Source organism: Delphinus delphis, chromosome X, assembly GCF_949987515.2.
Source record: "Delphinus delphis chromosome X, mDelDel1.2, whole genome shotgun sequence".
In the NCBI taxonomy this organism is placed as follows: Eukaryota; Metazoa; Chordata; class Mammalia; order Artiodactyla; family Delphinidae; genus Delphinus; species Delphinus delphis.
The window spans coordinates 88,328,336-88,347,280 of NC_082704.1; the positions used below are offsets into that span (position 1 = coordinate 88,328,336).

General features: G+C 36.1%; 1 protein-coding gene across 3 annotated transcripts in view; it reads right to left on the reverse strand.

Annotated features, from left to right (window-relative positions):
- The window catches only part of KDM6A (lysine demethylase 6A), a 210,006-nt gene that overhangs the window by 126,527 nt on the left and 64,534 nt on the right, over positions 1-18,945 (reverse strand). For all 3 annotated transcript variants that reach the window (XM_060002295.1, XM_060002296.1, XM_060002297.1), the window contains exons 3-4: positions 10,884-10,992; positions 2,029-2,078 (exon numbers count right to left, since the gene is read on the reverse strand). In XM_060002295.1, coding sequence (XP_059858278.1) covers positions 2,029-2,078; positions 10,884-10,992 — 159 coding nt within the window. The remainder of the gene's footprint in view (positions 1-2,028; positions 2,079-10,883; positions 10,993-18,945) is intronic.

Genomic DNA, 18,945 nt, shown 5'->3' on the forward strand with positions numbered 1-18,945 from the left:
GAACACTAACAAAAAGACACTTTTACTATTTACTGCAGTACTACCTGTACTGAAGCAACTGATTGAATAAACAATGGAAGAAATCACCATGACACTGGATTAGGCAAAGATTTCTTAGCTACAAAACCAAAAGCCCAAGCAATGAAAGAAACAGTTGAGAAATTGGATGTCATCAAAATTTTTAATTTTTGCACTTCAAACTATACTATCAAGAAAATGAAAATATAAGCCACAGACTTTGAGAAAATATTTGCAAATTATATATCCGATAAGGGGTTGTATCCGGAATGTATAAAGAACTCTTACAACACACCAATTTTTTTTTTTTTAAGTTTTCGGCCGCGCCACGCAGCCATGTGGGATCTTAGTTCCCAGATCAGAGATCAAACCCATGCACCCTTCATTGGAAGCGTGGAGTCTTAAACACTGAACCGCCAGGGCAGTCCCAACACACTAATTTTTTAAAAAACAAATTTAAAAATCAGCAAAGGTTTACAGAGGCATTTCACCAAAGAATATACACAAATAGCTAATGTGGTCATTAAACAGTGCTCAACATCAGTCTTTAGGAAAATGCAAATAAAAACTGTAATAATGAGGATATGGAGAAACTGTTACCCTCATACACTGCTGGTGAGAATGTAAAATGTTACAGCCACCCTGGAAAACAATTTTGGCAGTTACTCAAAATGTTAAACATAGATTTACTTTACAACCTGGCAATTCCACCCCTGGTTATTTACCGAAGAGAACTGAAACTATATATGTCCACACAAAAACTTGTATACAGATGTTCACAGGAGCATTATTCACAATAGCCAAAAAGTAGAGACAACTAAAATGCTCAACTGATGAATGGATATATAAAATATGGTAAAACCACACAATGGAATATTATTAGATAATAAAAAGGAATAAAGTATTAATACATGCTACACATGGATCAACCTTAAAAATATATGCTTAGTGAAAGAAGTCAGTCACAAAAGACTACATATTATATGATTCAATTTATATGAAATATCCAGAAAATACAAATACACAGAGACAGAAAGTAGATTAGTACCCGCCAGGGGTTGGGCATGAGGTTTCATTACGGTGAGATAGACATGTCCTAAAGTAAGACTTTGGTTATGGTTGCACAACTCTGGAAATTTACTAAAAGTCACTGAATGGCATAAAGAAGTTGAATTTTATGGTATTTAATTACACTTCAATAAGCTTTAAAAAGAAGAAAAGATAAGCCATAGACTAGAAAAGATATTTTCAATATATTTTTTAAATTACCAAAATATACTGTTAAAACTTCTACATATCAAAAAGAAATATAAATTAGGCAATAGAAAGAATAAAATCCACCTTAAAAATCTGAAATGGCAATTCAGATAAAGAAACCCCACTGGGTCAGTAAACTTATACTTCAAAGTAAACATGATGTGAAAGATTAACCTGTCCAGGTAACTTTATGCACTGCTCAAACTAAGAAAATAGATGATTCATTGCTGTGCACAGTTCTTCATTTAGGTACTGGTCTTTTAAAAAATGGTTAGGTTCAGCTGCCCTCAGAGCTCCAATTATAGACAGACTATACCAATAAAGATTTTCATTTATGCCTTCCCTTTTCAGCCTGATACAGCCATCTTCAGACTTCTTTTATTCCTAGGTACCAACTTAAGACAACTGAAGAATCATTTTGTTGCCATTTCATTTTAATGGCTTTAACTTTCACACTTTGGATCGTCTTTGGCCAACAAACTGTGTCAGAATAATCTAATTCTTTTAACAAAATACAAGTTGATCATACAAGACAGCACAAATGAAGAACACTCATTTCTCCCTTTCCAATCCCTTTTGCCTAGAAGTAATATTTTCAATTAACAAAACAAAAAAGCAAGAGCACAATTCGTTTTGAGTATAAACAGCAGTAATCTGCCAGAGAAGAGAAGGGGAGGGAAGAGGAGAAGGGAAGGGAAGGGAAGGGGAAGAGGGAAAGAGGGGAAGGGAAGGGGTATGCAAATGTGCACTAACCTTCCAGTAGTCAGATTGTAAACTGTAGTACCTCTGGTATGCAGATAATGCTGAAAGAAGGAAAATAAGCATGAGTCACAATTATGTCCCATTTCAAAATCAATTAACAAGTTTTAAGAAACATTACAACAAAATTCCCATCATACCCACCTCCCAGCAGATAGTGATATTTAAAACCAAACAATTTAAACTCTGGGGCATCCCTACTCATAGTCAGACATGGTAACAAATGTCCAATATATAGGAGTTCAAGGAAGTAAAACCATGGTCACATTTCAGACCTGCACTTGAACAGAATCTGGGCAACCTCTTGAATCAACTTGAACTTCCTCAGAGACCAAATCTGATAAATGGATTAATACTCCAGAATGTGATGGGTCGTTTGTTCTAACAAGGGATCTCACTTCCAAAAATGACTAAGAGGGCTTCCCTGGTGGCGCAGTGGTTGAGAGTCCGCCTGCGGATGCAGGGGACACGGGTTCCTGCCCCGGTCCGGGAAGATCCCACATGCCGCGGAGCCACTGGGCCTGTGAGCCATGGCCGCTGAGCCTGTGTGTCCGGAGCCTGTGCTCCGCAACGGGAGAGGCCACAACAGTGAGAGGCCCACATACCTCAAAAAAAAAAAAAAAAAAAAGACTAAGAGCTCAACCACCTCAAAGAGCAAAGGAACTACAGTTGACTCTTGAACAACACAGACGTAAGAGGCACTGACCTCCGCACAGTAGAAAAGCCAAGTATAACTTATCGACGGCTCTCTGGATCCGCAGTTCTGTATCCTCGGATTCAACCGACCGCAAGATCATGTAGTGCTATAGTATTTACTACTGAAAAAATTCCATGTGTAAGTGGACCTGCGAAGTTCAAACCCCTGTTGTTCAAGGGTCAACCGTACTCCTTTTGTGCTGCTCCCTTTCATACAATCAAAAAAGAAAAAAACCCAGCCCACAATTACCTTACCCCAAACTCCAACTCAATTCCAAAATAGGGCATCCCATACCCCTAAATCCATCTCAAGGTATAACAGGCTCTGGAAGAAATTAAACTACAGTCGTCCCTCAGTATCTGCAGTGGATTGGTCCCAGGATCCGCCGTAGATACCAAAATCCACTGTGATCACATCCCACAGTCGGCCCTGCATGTGCACGGATTCCACATCCACGGATGATAAAAATAGCAGTACATATATGTACTGAAAAAATCCCACGTATAAGAGGACCTGCAAGGCTCAAACCTGTGCTGTTCAACAGTCAACTGTAGAGCTTGTCAATCCAAAAACTCAGTGAGGGGCAGGCAGTAACAAAGTAAAGTAAAGGTTATACATGCACATTAGAATTGGTAGAGAGCCTTTTTTTAAAAACTCATGAGCAATAAATAAGTCACGGGGGTGTAATGTGCAGCATGATGACTATAATTAATAATACTGTATTGCATATTTGAAAGCTGCTAAGAGTAAATCTTAAAAGTTCTCATCACAAGAAAAAATACTATAACTGTGTATAGTGACAGATGTTAACTAGACTTAACTATGATCATTCCACAATATATGCAAACATCAAATCATTATGTTATATACCTGAAACTAATAGTTATATATCAATTATACCTCAATTTTTAAAAAGAGTAACATTTTCAAATAAGATTTTCAACACGTGTAAAAAAATTTTATACTGAAAAAAAATGGGGAGGGTGGAAATTAACATTTTCTAAAACTCCAGGTATGTTTTCATACTGTTCATCAGTAAGCAGCCAAAATGAATACCATATAGAATACCACATAGAGAACTTCCTGAATATGTTCAAATTAGAGAAGCATCACCCAAAAACATCATCACGTATCCGAACAAGTAACTTATTTGAATTATGTTCATCTTTTTTGCACAAAGATGATGCCAACCAACCTATCACTGGAAGGACATTTAGACTGTAATTTTTCCAGTTCTGAGGAAGAGGTGATTTCAAGCCATCTTCTGTTTTCTAGTTCTTCATACATGAGTGTAGCTAGCTCATAAAGATCACTGATTAATGGTTTTCTAAAAAGAAAAGCAAACCAACTTACCAAGCTAGACAGAACAGAATAGTCAAATAAGGTTTGACGGATTTATAGAGAACAGTCATGGAAAAGGTGTTTTCTCTCTACTGCCTGATGTGAACAAGGAAGCATATATCACCAACTGCCACCACAGGGGAACTATTCTTAAGATGAAGCCCACAGAAGATAGCAGCAGAAACAGATGGAAAGTACTGGATACTTCTAGACTTCGAACTATATCTAGTGCACAACTCACCTATGAACCTTCAATTATATGAGGGAATAAATCTCCTTATTGTTTAAGCTAGAATCAAGTCTTTGATATTTGTGCCTCCTAACCAAGAGAAGCCAGGGTCCCTGACAATTTTGTGCAATCACCATATCAAGCCTGGACTGCCCTTTTAACGGGAATTTCAACAAACTTGAAGGGTATGTTTCCAATAACATGAATAACAATATATATTACATGACTTCATAAAATTCCCATTTTAGAATTTGAAGAGCCCTTAAAGAGACAGTATGATGTAACTGAAACCGAGGTACCTACGTGAACCGAAGAAGCCTATGTGATTATCAATTGGGAGAAACATGGCATCCATACTACAATATGATGAATTGAGAAATAAATACAAGCCCTCAAATTCAAAGTCACAAAAGTAAATGCTCCAAACTTCAAGCACAGATTTGTAAATGAGACACTTCAATGAGCATTTGTTATCTTTCCATTCATTTACACATTTCTCAACAATTATACTTTACTCCATTAGGCCTAGGATCCTATATTTTAAGAAAGACCTTAACATATTTAACATTTTTCCTAATCCAAATAAATCATTAAAACTCTACAAGTACCCACCACCGGAGTCTCTCTAATGAAATCCTTTTAACCAAAGCACAGTCCTTATTTCCAATCTTTAAGTCAGTTACCTATTGTGAAAATAAATTCCTACTCCACTGTAACTAGATTTTCCTTAAGTCCTTAATAGAGAATGAGGGAAATCATTTATTTGGACATACTTATAATGCTTAAAACCAGTTTCAGGATTGTACCATCTGTCTAATGGGCTTTTCCTTCCCTAAATCACCTAATCTTCACTTGGAGATCCCTCAGTTATTTACTGGCTCCAGAAGTCCTTGTTCATCCCACTAGGAAATCTTTTTAACAGTACTTCAGGCAAGACTGTCCTTTTCTTTTGCCACTTAACCAAGAATGGTGTGCTCAAACATATTAATTTCAACTCTCTATCAACCAATTTCCAAAGGTCAGATATTTTTAATCGTTGGAATCAACTTTATTTATGGACAGACTTTTTTCATAATTCTGAGTTTTATTTTGTTTTTAAATAAGCCCATTTAGTCTGTGTAGACTTAAAAAAAGAGAGAAAAATATAATGAATTTAAAGGATTATAGAAAACTGGCAGAGTACTAACAAAGTAACCAGGTCTAAAAAAATTAAATGCAAAAGAAAACAAGCAAAAATACAAATGCAAATAAGAAGGAAGTTAAATTTAACTTTCTGCCAGAAAAAGGGAGTCTCCTTCAGAGTAAGATGCAACAGAAATGCAAGGAAGAAACAGATTTAAAATTCAATCTACACTCACATTAGACTATGCACTAACTGCAGGCAGAACTCAGCATTTCTCTTTTCATCTCTAGCCCAGTGTATAACACTATAGGCAGCAGGTTAGCTGCTCACGGGTGAGTCTATGGGTATGGAAGGGAAGGAAAGGAAAGAAGTACAAGTAAATCTGTCAATTGCACTGACTGTCATCTTTAGGCCAGAACAAGTTGTGACTGCCTAAGATTATTATTAGGTCAAAAGATCTTTGATTATTTTTATCTGAGGCTGAACTAAAAAGTTGTATTTATACCCTGGGATAAATGAGATCTCAGAGAGCTTATACTAACTGTTTCACTGTATATAAATGACTGATGTACCTAACTCCCTAGCACCTTTCTGCCTTCTCAAATCTATGACTGCCTAAAACACATCTTCTCTTGTATGTAGTATTAATACACATTAACATTTGAAAAACCCTCTGGATAGTATCCAACACGACAGACCTTTGTTCCTAAGATTACAGAGACAAGCAGACAGGAAGTTGGAAAAGCAAAGAAACGAATATTGGAATCCTTTTACTCCTCTATCAGCATCTTCACTGAGGTTTTCAAGTCAAATTAACACATCTACTGAGATCTCAGATTTACTACTTCTTTGTCGTCATTAAAATAATATACTCTTCGAGGTCTTTATTTTTATTTTTTTATTTTTTTGGCCACGCAGCATGCGAGATCTTAGTTCCCCAACTAGGGATCGAACCTGTGCCCCCTGCAGTGGAAGGGCAGAGTCTCAAGCACTGGACCACCAGGGAAGTCCCTCCTTGAGGTTTTTAATATCGCACATTTGGTTTACTACAAGAACCATCAAGTAGCTGTCTTATTTGTATTCCTTCAATGTGTTCTACCACCAGCTCTCTAGTTCTTGAAGCTACAACTTTTGCTCGTTGCCTGGATATGAACTGACAACCTGGGTTATGGTCACTATTTTTTTCCCTTGGGTTATTTTTCTCAATTGCATTTTCTAATTCTAGGCCACAAGTAGATTGAACAAAATCAATTATGCCCAAATTGTGATGAGAGGGAGTGGAGGCACAGTGATTTGTTTATATCAGTAAATACGTTTAAATAAAGTTATATGGAGAAAGAGGGTACAATGACTACAAATGCAATGAAACACATGAATGATCACCTTAACTGTATCAGCTTTCAGAAAGATACATCATATTCATTCTATGTATATTACATGCCAGTTTATGTCAGTATTCTGGATTTTCATTTCATTTTACTATTTCAACACAAAGTAAATTTGTATCATATATACTATGCAAACTACCCCAATGACTATCTGAAAGAACTTTTAAACAAAGAGCAGATTCTTACAAGAATCACAACCTTTAGTTCCAACAACCATGACAATAAAGAGATGAACCATGCAAGGATCCAAAAAAAGGCAATTTTTGGAGAAGCCAAACTCAAGATCTATTATTGGAAAACATGCACTTTATGTCCTTATACTATATATATCCTAGGATGGAGTGTTGTCATTCCACCCAAGAAACATAGAAAGAGAGAAAGACAAAAAGAGCTCACCAACTCTGACTTAAGACTTCTCCACATAAGCAACTCTTAGCATGTAACTTGCCCTAGCCATTTATAATCACTGAGGAACTAAAACAACCAAAACCTACTTTGCCCAAAAGTGATAGACAATGCAACAAATGACCAATTACTTGAAGGAAGGAGGAAAGGGAGAAAGATCTATCATCAGGTGGAATTTCAGGGAAAACTTCCAGCTCACCACAAACCATGAAGAAACTATCTGTAAAAGTGTCAAGGTTTTCATACTAATATCAGGAATGATTAATTATTGTATCTCCTTCAACTAATTTTTTTACTTCTGGAATTTTTACTATCTGCACCCCAAGTCTCTTACCTCAGAGTTTCTATCTTTTTATAATTTTGCTGTGTACTGAGGTATTTTACTACCGGATTTTCTAAGCAATCAACTTAACTTAATGACGATTCTCTCCTATAATCTGCCATACATATTCACAAATATTTACACATAATTTCTATTAATTAAACTGCTCCTGAGACCCATCACATATATTCACAAGAATATACACTTGTCCTTCAGCCCGGGGTTCTCTGTCTCTCAGGTTGTTCTTCAACTCAAAGAAGAGAAATCACAGTACCATCTCCATGGCTTAAGGCAGTCTGTCTGACAGCCCCATCAGCTGTTTGGTTCAGCTGAGGTTGACAGGTTAGCCGTGGGGGTAGGAGTGGAAAGGAGGTATAGACACTATAAGGAACCACTCAAATCCCACTTCAAGGAAGGACTGTTGGCAGTCTTGCGTACAAGAGAGCCTCTAGCAGTGAGTTGTCTTAAGTTGAGGAGAGCAACCTTGCCTGAGGTCACACTCCTTCCCATGTCCAGTATGGAATGAATGGAGTATAAAGGCCTGGTCATCTTGGCCCAACCAGTGATAGCCATTCTAGCTCCGGGGCTCCCCATGGAGTTGGCCAAGGCTGTCACAGCTTAACTTCTCCCTCTGTCCAATCCTGGTTCCATTTCCCACCTTCCACAGTGCTGATCCTAAAGGTACTCCTTACTAAACATCTTGTATGCTAAACTCACTGCAGAGGAATCCAACCAACAACAGGCTAAGTGCAATAAGCCTCCAGCCTCCATTTTCCCGCAATCCTCTAACCCATTACTTTTTCAGGACAAATTCCTAGAAGGCTAATAACCAAATCAAGTGATGGAAAATTTTTTAAATTCTTCATACATATTACCAACCAGAAAGACTAAAAAATGTTTTATAAGGTCTTTTTATCTTCTTCTTCAAATTCCTCTGAAATGAAAAGGTAATTTTTAATTAATAAATCCATAACAGTAAAGACAATGAAAGTATACTATCTGTAGATCAGAAATTTTTAGAAATTCATATAAGACAGGAAGTAGATGAGATCAGAATAAGAAATAAGGGCAGAAAAACCACAGTCCAAAATGTACACAAAATATTTTCTAGCATTTTCTACTCCAAAAGTAGAAGCAGTTTTTCATAAGGAACCCCAAACTCTGAAAATTTCACGCACAAGAGGACTCAGGACAGTATTTAAAGAACTGTCCTCAGGATAAACAGGGCCAGTAAATCCCCCACATACATACATCTGAGCAGTCTACTCACATGTTCACTGAATAGTTTATGTTTATTTCCCAGTAAGTTATGGTTTGTAATCTGTTCTCTAAAAATAAACATCTATTTGTTTGGGGCTAGAGGTTCTCATCTTGTACTGGTTCCAAAGAAAAAAGGAGAAAGTAGCCTGAGGTAACAAATGTCTCCATAAATTGGTGATGATGGTGATGATGTGTGGAAGGGGCTACTAGAGACTGGCTCTAGTCTGGGACTTCTGGGAAGACAGTGAAGAGAATGGATAGAAAGATTTCAATAATTAGTATTTTTAAAGGATTTTTTTTAAGTGGGAATGTGGTCAATAAAGCCTCAAGGATGAATTCAAACAACTCTCGTCTAGGAAATAAGCAGCCATCAGCTTGAAATACTAAAATATACTGAAATACAAATGTATACCTCTGCATTCATTCTCTCCTTCCTCTTCTTCCTATTACAAATTATCAATGGCCAGTTCATCTACACAACAGCAAACGGGTCGCAGAGCACACCTTTTCAAGGACTTAAATCCTTGGGTTACCCTTCTCTTCTCCCATCTTTCTAGATTACTCCTACAAGCTAGTTTGCCAGCACTGTCTAGTTGCCACATGCCCCCACCACACCTTCCAAAAAAGAAAACACCTCCAAAACAACTATCCCTGGATTCTTCATTACCTTCACAGCCAAACATTTTATAAATGGAAAATGTAGCTAAATTCATAGACTAATAAAGTTTTAAAAGCTTTTTTTTAATTTATTTGTTTGTTTATTTATTTATTTATTTTAAATGACCACTAAGCAATAAGGACATACAGCCACATATGCAAACCTAATTTTCAAGTCTGGGTCTCTGTTTATATGCTCTAAAACTAGTGCGCTCTCCAAATAAAAGGTGCAGCAATGAAAAATCAGATTGCACAGAACTCTGTATTATTTCTTTTGTATAATTCTTTCCTTTAAATAAGTTACTGTTTTAATTAAAATATCTAATAGATTGTTAAATAATTATCAATACCTATTACCCTGAAGTCACTTTGCTAAGTATTAACCAGTTTCACACAGGAATCCCAAAACCCCTGAGCAGCTACCACATCCTCCCCTCATTTTACAGATTACAGATAGAAGCTCAGGGATGTTTATAATCTGTTAAAAAGTAATGTAGCTGAACCACAGAGATGAGCTGGGGAATAAGCCTAATTTCAAACCCCACAGCATACCTGTCTCAAAGTAAAATTGTACTTTCATTAGGAAAGTATTCACTTGACCTAACATAATTAAACACGAACAATCCTTCGCTCTAGCCCTGAACAACCTTTCAGTTGTTCAGCCCACCTAAATACATTTGTGGAAAACAAGCATAAGTCCATCCACTCCACATTAAAATGTTTACTATCATCAAAAGGTTAAAATGTTATTGATTATAAGAATATAGTTTTTCTTTGCCTTTGGTATTGAGGGGTGTGGTGTTTGGGGGGTGCTTTTAACTTCCTAAGTGAGTAATGGCCTGGGTCAGCCGCTTGGTACCATAAAAAGGACACATCTTGGGGGGCTACCTTCAATAATTTAACTCACTTATTTCCGATAGGAAAAGCTTTTCAAATGAATTAAAAAAATGCTTTATCCAACGCTCAAGCTCATGTGTGATCATCTCTCTATGTTACTTACCTTTACAATAACATGGCTACAGATCAGGTTTTCATTCAAATATTTTCTAGCTAAAATCGAAGTTAAAGGATAAAGAAGAGAAAATGCTGAGTTTGTGTTACTTTTCCAAAGTGTCCATCAATGGCTCACTTTCTACTATAGTTGAGCCTTTAAAAAGCAGGAATTTTTCACAAGGCAGAACAAAACGGTAGTACACACGTAGGTGGTTATCAGTTTAGCAGAATGGTCAACTTACTGCTGATTTACATGGAGTCATGTGAACTTTTCCCATTTCCATCTACTCCACTTTTCTCATTGTTTTTAGGATGTTCATAAGCTTATAATTTCTTAGAAGTAAAAATGGTAATACTTCCGATAGAGTACAATTACAGTTATTTTGAATACATATATAAATCAAACAGTAATTAACAAGGGGAAAAAAAATTACCTTTTGGATAATCTTCCAATAAGAGGTTGAAGTGACCTAATTGACAAAAGAAATCAGACTCCACTTTTCCTTCAGCTTTTAAGATTAGAGATTCGTAGCAGCGAACAGCCTAGAAATAAAAAATACAAACATTTTAAAAAAAGACAAAACCCTAAAATACATTTCCTTCCTGAGATAATGCATATAAATCCTCCATTCAATCACCCAAGAAATCAATATATTTTACTTCTACCTCAGATATAGTCAATGCAGTATTCTTCTAAAATACCTATTTATTAAAAGAACCACTAATTATGGCATAAGTGCTTTTCCTACTTATAAAATGGAAATACTTGCCAAATAAGATAATGTAGGAACACTCTGATAACTTTATTCATTAGCTGTAAATCTAAATTTTTACTGTGGTCCATGTTGACATAAACAAATATATTAATCTTTTCCACAAATGGTAAGAACTTTATTGAATCACATGAGAATTCACAGAATCTCCAGAGTAATGATAACTACCATTTATACTGAAGAGCTACTTTTTACCATCACCTCTACCCACTTAAACTACCATAAACTGTCTTTCAATTATCTTCTTATGATACACGTCATACCCACCAACTCTAACTCTATTCCTAATTTTACCCCCATTCCAATACATGCATATGCACTCACTCTGTTTGTTCCCTGAAGAAAAAAAATAACAGTATTTTAAGGATATCATTCTTTTTTTGTAATCCAGAAGAGTGCAGAGGGAAAATAATGAATGATGGAAAGAACAGGATTCTGGAGTCTGACAAATTCCAGTCATCATTAGCTACAGGAGATCCTGGGGAACTTATCGTCTCTGATTCTCAATTTTAATAACACTCAAAGGGCTGATTTAAGGATTAAAACTAGAAAAGTTCTCTAAGGGTTTATCACAGTGCTTAGCACTCCATAGGTACTTAATAATTGTTTCTCTACCTTCTACTTAGGTTAAGATAAAAAGCTCCAACTCTTCCAGGATTGTTTCAAGCACCCCAATAATTTTGTCAAAATTTCCCTAACAATCTACACTACAATGTTGTTACGTGTTATTGTGTGCTGGAGTCACTGAAGAAAAAAATGTGTATGATTTCTCAAATGTCTGAGTACACTCTCAGGTTTGGTGTCCACAAAAAAAGTTTCCATTATCAAAAAATCCTTTCACCACCGCTTCAAGAGCTTTTGATGGGATAAGAAAGTGTGATGTGGAGCATGGTACCCACTTAAAATGCCTTGATTTTTCCTCTCCTGTAAAATATAAAGCCTTTGATGAAGAGTTTCAAAATTTTAAATTTACCTATCCAAAGTACATACATAAATACTTATCAAGTTTGGAGAAGCCATCCTAAACAAGGCGAATTTTGGGATGATTTTACCATCCTTAAAGTCTAACATTTATTAAAAGGGACTGTCTTCAGTTCTTATTCCACTCTTAGCTATCTAAATGTACATATATACCAAATCACAATCACTGAAAACTTATCATTCTGCTTCCTTATAATTAAAAGAGCCTGAATGCTACACTGACATCTCAGAAATTACTATAATTTGGAAATTTCAAGATCTTCTTTATTTAAGTCATACATAATCCTATCTGGCAGATGGTTAGAGTACAAAAATATAATTTATTTCAGTGCTTTTTAATATCAGTGAAATTCATAAAATTATTGGGCTACAGTATGACAATTATTAATTTTTACACTAAATAAAATGACTTTTTAAAGCTAATAATGGCATTGTAAATGAAGCTAGTTATTGTCTTAGTTTTTTAAACTCTTAAGTTAGATATTGAGAAACTTTTGCTACTCCTCTCTGATAATTTCTCATGGCTGATTAGCACTAAATTTACCAGCAAATATAGTTTCATGGTGAAAAAGATTTCAAGATACAAACACGAATAAATTTTCTTTAATAATCTAAGTAAAAAGATGGCAACATCCTATACTTCCTCTTATCACCAAACATTGATGCCACTACCATGATCATCTATTACCTATCTTCCATATTCCATTAAAAAAAGGAACACATCTAAAGTGAGTACTATACACAACTCTGATCACCACGAAACACAACACCAGGCAAAAATCAGAATGGACACTCAGACTCAATCAACAGATTCATAGTAATTTCCAACAAAGCCAGCACGTACCTAAACCTACCAACTATGTTAGTGGTCAAAAATGACGCTGACAGAGCCAAATACCAAACAAAATGAAGATGAGCAAAAAGGCAGAATAAACGTTCCAAGCACCTTGAGTCACCATTTCATGGTGAAACTTCATGAATTTATTTGAAGTGTTTGAGGTAAGCACTGATATTAGATACAGGCAAATACTAACAATTTTTTAAAAGCATTTAAAGGAAAATAAATAAATGGGGCAATTTTCCAATACTACTAACTCATAAAATAAGCTAGAATGAAACAGTGTTTTTATAGTAATGAGTTTCATTAAAAGGCTAGTTTTAAACATAGACGATATGTAGTTAGTTTAGATTTAGAACAAAGTTCAGGCAAACTTCTATAAAGCAAAACTATTTCTTGTTAAAAGGATTACTTTTTTTTTAACATCTTTATTGGAGTATAATTGCTTTACATGGTGTTAGTTTCTGCTGTATAACAAAGTGAATCAGCTATACATAAACATATATCCCTTTACCTCCTCCCTCTTGCGTCTCCCTCCCACCCTCTCTATCCCACTCCTCTGGGTGGACACAAAGCACCGAGCTGATCTACCTGTGCCATGTGGCTGCTTCCCACTAGCTAGCTATTTTACATTTGGAAGTGTATATGTGTCCCTGCCACTCTCTCACTTCATCCCAGCTTACCTCCTTCCCCTTCCCCACATCCTCAAGTCCATTCTCTAGGTCTGCATCTTTATTCCTGTCCTGCCCATAGGTTCTTCAGAACCTTCTTTTTTTTTTTAAGATTCCATATATATGTGTTAGCATACGGTATTTGTTTTTCTCTTTCTGACTTACTTCACTCTGTATGACCGTCTCTAGGTCCATCCACCTCACTCCAAATAACTCAATTTCCTTTCTTTTTATGGCTGAGTAATATTCCATTGTATATATGTGCCACATCTTCTTTATCCATTCATCTGTTGATGGACACTTAGGTTGCTTCCATGTTCTGGCTATTGTAAATAGAGCTGCAATAAACATTGTGGTACATGACTTTTTTTTTTTAATTTTTTAATTTATTTTTGGCTGTGTTGGGTTTTCGTTGCTGCACACAGGCTTTCTCTAGTTGCGGCAAGCAGGGGCTACTCTTCGACGCAGTGCGCAGGCTTCTCATTGCGGCGGCTTCTCTTGTTGTGGATCACGGGCTCTAGGCGCACGGGCTTCAGTAGTTGTAGTTGTGGCGCATGGGCTTAGCTGCTCCGTGGCATGTGGGATCTTCCGGGACCAGGGATCGAACCAGTGTCCCCTGCATTGGCAGGCAGATTCTTATCCACTGCGCCACCAGGGAAGTCCTACATGACTCTTTTTGAATTATGGTTTTCTCAGGGTATATGCCCCGTAGTGGGAATTGCTAGGTCATATGGCAGTTCCATTTTTAGTTTTTTAAGGAACCTCCATACTGTTCTCCATAGTGGCTGTATCAATTTAACATTCTAAAAGGGTTACTTTTATATTCTTGCTTTTTTTTTTCATTTTAAATGTGCACAAATAAAATCATCCCCATATAGGATAAGTATGGTTTTGTACACATATGCAGAGAAAAACAACTAGAATACAAAACAAATGATAAAAATAGAAAGTCTATAGTCCAGCCATACGGAAACTTTTTATTTTGTTCATTTTACAGTTTTTCATAATTAAACTTAAAAATTATTATGCTTTCCTCCAGGATTCATACTACCTTTAGTGTAAGGATAGTCAGAAATGTGAATGAAAATCATTTGTACTAGATCATCATCATTCAACAGAGCACGTTCTGCAATGACAAAAATGTTCTGTAATCTGTGCTGCCCAATATACTAGACATATGTGGCTATTGAGCACTTGAAACACAGCTAGTGCAAGACAACTGAATTTTTAAATTGTTTCATTAAATTTGTGTTTAAATTTATATAGACATATGGCAAATGAACAGTGTAGACTAGGTAATTTTTAAAGCTTAAAAACAATGAATATTCAACCCATATGCTAAATATTAAGAAAGCAAAATTTCTTATTTTTATAAATGAAAAACCTATAAAAATAATGGTATATCTTGCACTGGGGATGAGCAACACCTTCCACAAACATCACTTTAAAATCCTATAGTTGTTTATAGTTAGTGGCTTACACATCTATAATCATTACCACCTACTTCCAAAAAAAAAAACATTGAGACGGGAAATAAACAGTTAATCATTAAATACTAGAATCAAAGGAGAGTACAGGTTCTCCCAGCTACATAGAGAGACTGGATGTCTTCCTCCCATTACAGTGCCATTTTCCACAATGTTCAATATAATTTGTGCTCAGTAGCTGCTTTGTTTTTATTATTTGAAAAAACAGTTATCTCAGAATAGTAATATTATCATTACCCGCTATTTCTAAACCTTGACAGATTACCGCTCATAAACACAGATATGTAAATAATTTGGTTTTTTTAAGTTAAGCATTAAAGTCTTTTATGATAAACTTGGTCAATCCCTAGCTAAAATATGAGTTGTTACTATTTTAGAATTGCTAAGTATAGGCAACATCTAAACAAATGTGGGTTTTTTTCCAATTTGAAAGATTAGCTGAAGTAGTTGGGTGACATACAAATGGTAGAGAAAACTAATGTAGATTTAAATACCCCAAATGGTTTCCTTTTTTTCTCTTTCTTTCTTTGTAATGCCTGCCATGAATGCCCAAAGCCAGAATCTCAACACAGTCCTAGTTTGGTGGCTCCCATTCTGAAGCCCTTCCTCGTCTATCAGGTTCCCGATGCTTACTGCCTCCCTCACCTGTAAGCTCCGTCAGGGGAAGGGCTATATCCCAACCCATGATCACACGATAGGGGCTTAATATACATTTCTTGAATTAATGAAGCAATGTCATGTTATTATTTTAGATTCTCGAATAACCCTCTCTTCTTTGTCCTAAACTTCCACTTCTTAGGAGCTGCAAGTCAGGATGCTAAGGATTAATCTTATTCGTTACTTAAACTCATTTCCATTAAGATATAAATCACTGGTATTTTAAATGAACCAAACTTTTAGGTTGAATATAATCAAAGCAAGCATGCAGTCCTGCCCATAATTCCTAAAAACAGCCACAGACATAAAAGATGGTTTAGCAGCTGACTACTTACAAAAGATTAGGGATTGAAGCAGACTACAGGTCAACATGTCATCCATGAAATAGGGCTACTAAAAATGTATTCACGGTCCAAATTAATGAAGCATATTACACAAATCAACACCAATAATCAGCTCACCAAGGTCTGCTCTGACCAGATCTCCAAAATTATCTTTAGTTCTGAGTGCCACATTTTAACAGGTGGTAACATAAAAAAGGTTACAAGTTTGGTGAAAGATGGAAAAACTATAATGTGAAAATGATTTTAACTGGGTTTAGTTGAGGAGAATCATCAGGGATGCTTTAGCTTTACTCAAATAGTTAAGAAGCTGTCACTTAGGAGAGATTAATTGCACTTTGGGTAGTTCCAGACATCAGACCAATGAATGGGTATAATTTACAAACCAGTTTAATTCAGTGCAATCAGAAAGGAGAAAAACTTAAATATGCCAAAAATTAAATGGGCCATCTTTCTTTGGCTCATATCAAAGAATTAAAGCATAAACTACTAAGGTATCTTAGTGGGGGGTAAAAAGGAGAGTTCTTACTTTGGATACAATTCTGAGCTGCATTTTTTAAAGATTCCTTGAGCTTCTCGGATATAAGCACACAATGTGTAATATTATATATAATACATAACCACACACAAACACACGTGTATATGTGAATGCATATCTCCTGACTTGATTCCATTACATTTTATTCACTTTGAATTTCCAGAATTTCTAAATAAACATACTATCTTGACCTCCTCCCTCAAAACCATAAAAATGTCTGCATCATTAAAGCTGATATCCTTCCCAGAAATATGCCTAAATCAGAATTCTTCCCCTTTCCAGGCACTCGCAATGCCTTTGCCTGTTTTTAAAATACCTTAGGAACCTGAAAGGGTTGAAAGTACCTGAGTCTAAACCATTTTTTGAAATTTCAAAACGCCATTTTTTTAATGAAGGGTTACACACTTAAAATGATAATTATTGATTCTTAATGACATCCATTCCTGAACTTATATATCAGACTTCCTGTTCTTCTCTTTTTAATTTCATTTACTATTTTTGAAAAGTTAAACTTTACACATCACCAATTCTAAAGGGTATGTAGTGAAGTCTCTCTCCCAATCCTAAGCCCAGCCACCCAGTCCCCTTTCCCAGATGCAACAAAAGTAAAAAATTCTTACTATATTCAAGATTATTTTGTGCAGATTCAAGCACATATATTTTTCCCACCTTAGTACTAATATTTACATATTTATATAAACACTTTTCTGTAACTTGCTTCAGATTATAGGAGTCCCTGATATCCTTTCTCCCCTTCTTCTCTGTTCATAGAACCCCTAAATTTAATTAGACATATGCTGACACAGAATAAATACTGGGATCCCCAGCCATCCTTGTGGGTGTGGCCTGGTGATTAAGTTCTGGCCAATGGGATATAAGGAAAGGACATGCTCTGCTTCAACCCCTCCTCCCCCTAGCTGAAAATCAGCCAGATGGTAGAAGTCACAAGCTGGGGATGGAGAGTAGGAAAACAGAGCCCAAGTTCCTGGAACAGTAGAGTTCCAGAGCAGCCCAGAACTGATTGCCTCTGAGAATTCTTATTAAGAAATAAATGAGTATGCAGCCCTCTTTCCTCATTTAAGTCAAACAAAGAAACAAAAAAGCAGCCTAATGAAATAATCATTAATACATACCAACAGGATAAAGGGAAATTTTAAAAAATCTAATTAACTGTCACCCATACGTAACATTTTAGAGAAGATACAAGAACTTACACATCTGTTACTCTACCCTATCTCCCTCACTCCACTTTTCAACTAATATACATCTTTTGCATCACAACAAAGTCAGTTAACAAAATTTAAGCATATCAGCATGGATCCTGGATTTCTCAGCCTCTCTGGACTCTGCATTCAGTGGATATGCTGGTTGCTAACGAGTAAATCAGCATTATTCAAGAAATTAGCACCTTAAGTACCATTCTTTGCAAATAAACTATTGAAATGCTTTGCTATTGCAAAACATTCTCACAGAACAACATTACTGAAATCAAAGTAGATAATTTCGTAATTCAAGTGCTGACAGCTAATATCTGAGCTCTTGATGCGTACCAGGCACTATTCTAAGCACTTCACATATACTTATTCATTTAATCCTCACAATTACTCTATGAGATAGGGAGACCCTACTTCACAGATAAGAAAACTGAGGCATGTAAATCCTGTGTTCGAGGTCACAGAGCTACTAACTAGCAGGGGTGGCTTCAAACAGTATGGCTGCAGAGCCTCTGAGCAGCAAGGTGTGCAACTCAGGCCATGCCTAGGGACTTAAAGTCATTTGCAAGAAAGAAGACCTCCATAAGCAGCTCTTCCTCTTAAGCTCCAACACACAGCTCCTTCCACAACTCTACCTCTACACCAAACACAAAAGCAACACATAAGGCCGCCAGTTCCTGTTCCCACCATCCCACAAGGAAGATTTAGCCTAAGTTCTTTACCATGTTTTCTCATCTTGTTTTATTTTAAATCATATAAAAAGCAATCATCATTATCCCCTCCCCCCCAAAAAGACACACACATTAAAAAAAAATCAACAGCAAAACAAAACAAAAAATCAAATTCCCATATTCAAAAGCCACCTGTGGCAGAAAAACACTACCGCCCATATATATAAATGATAATATACCAGTTCAAACAAAATGTGGTGTATTATCTGGAAAATGTTAAATGGTTTCACCCTATTTCTTTGTATCTTCTGAATTTCCTTAGTTC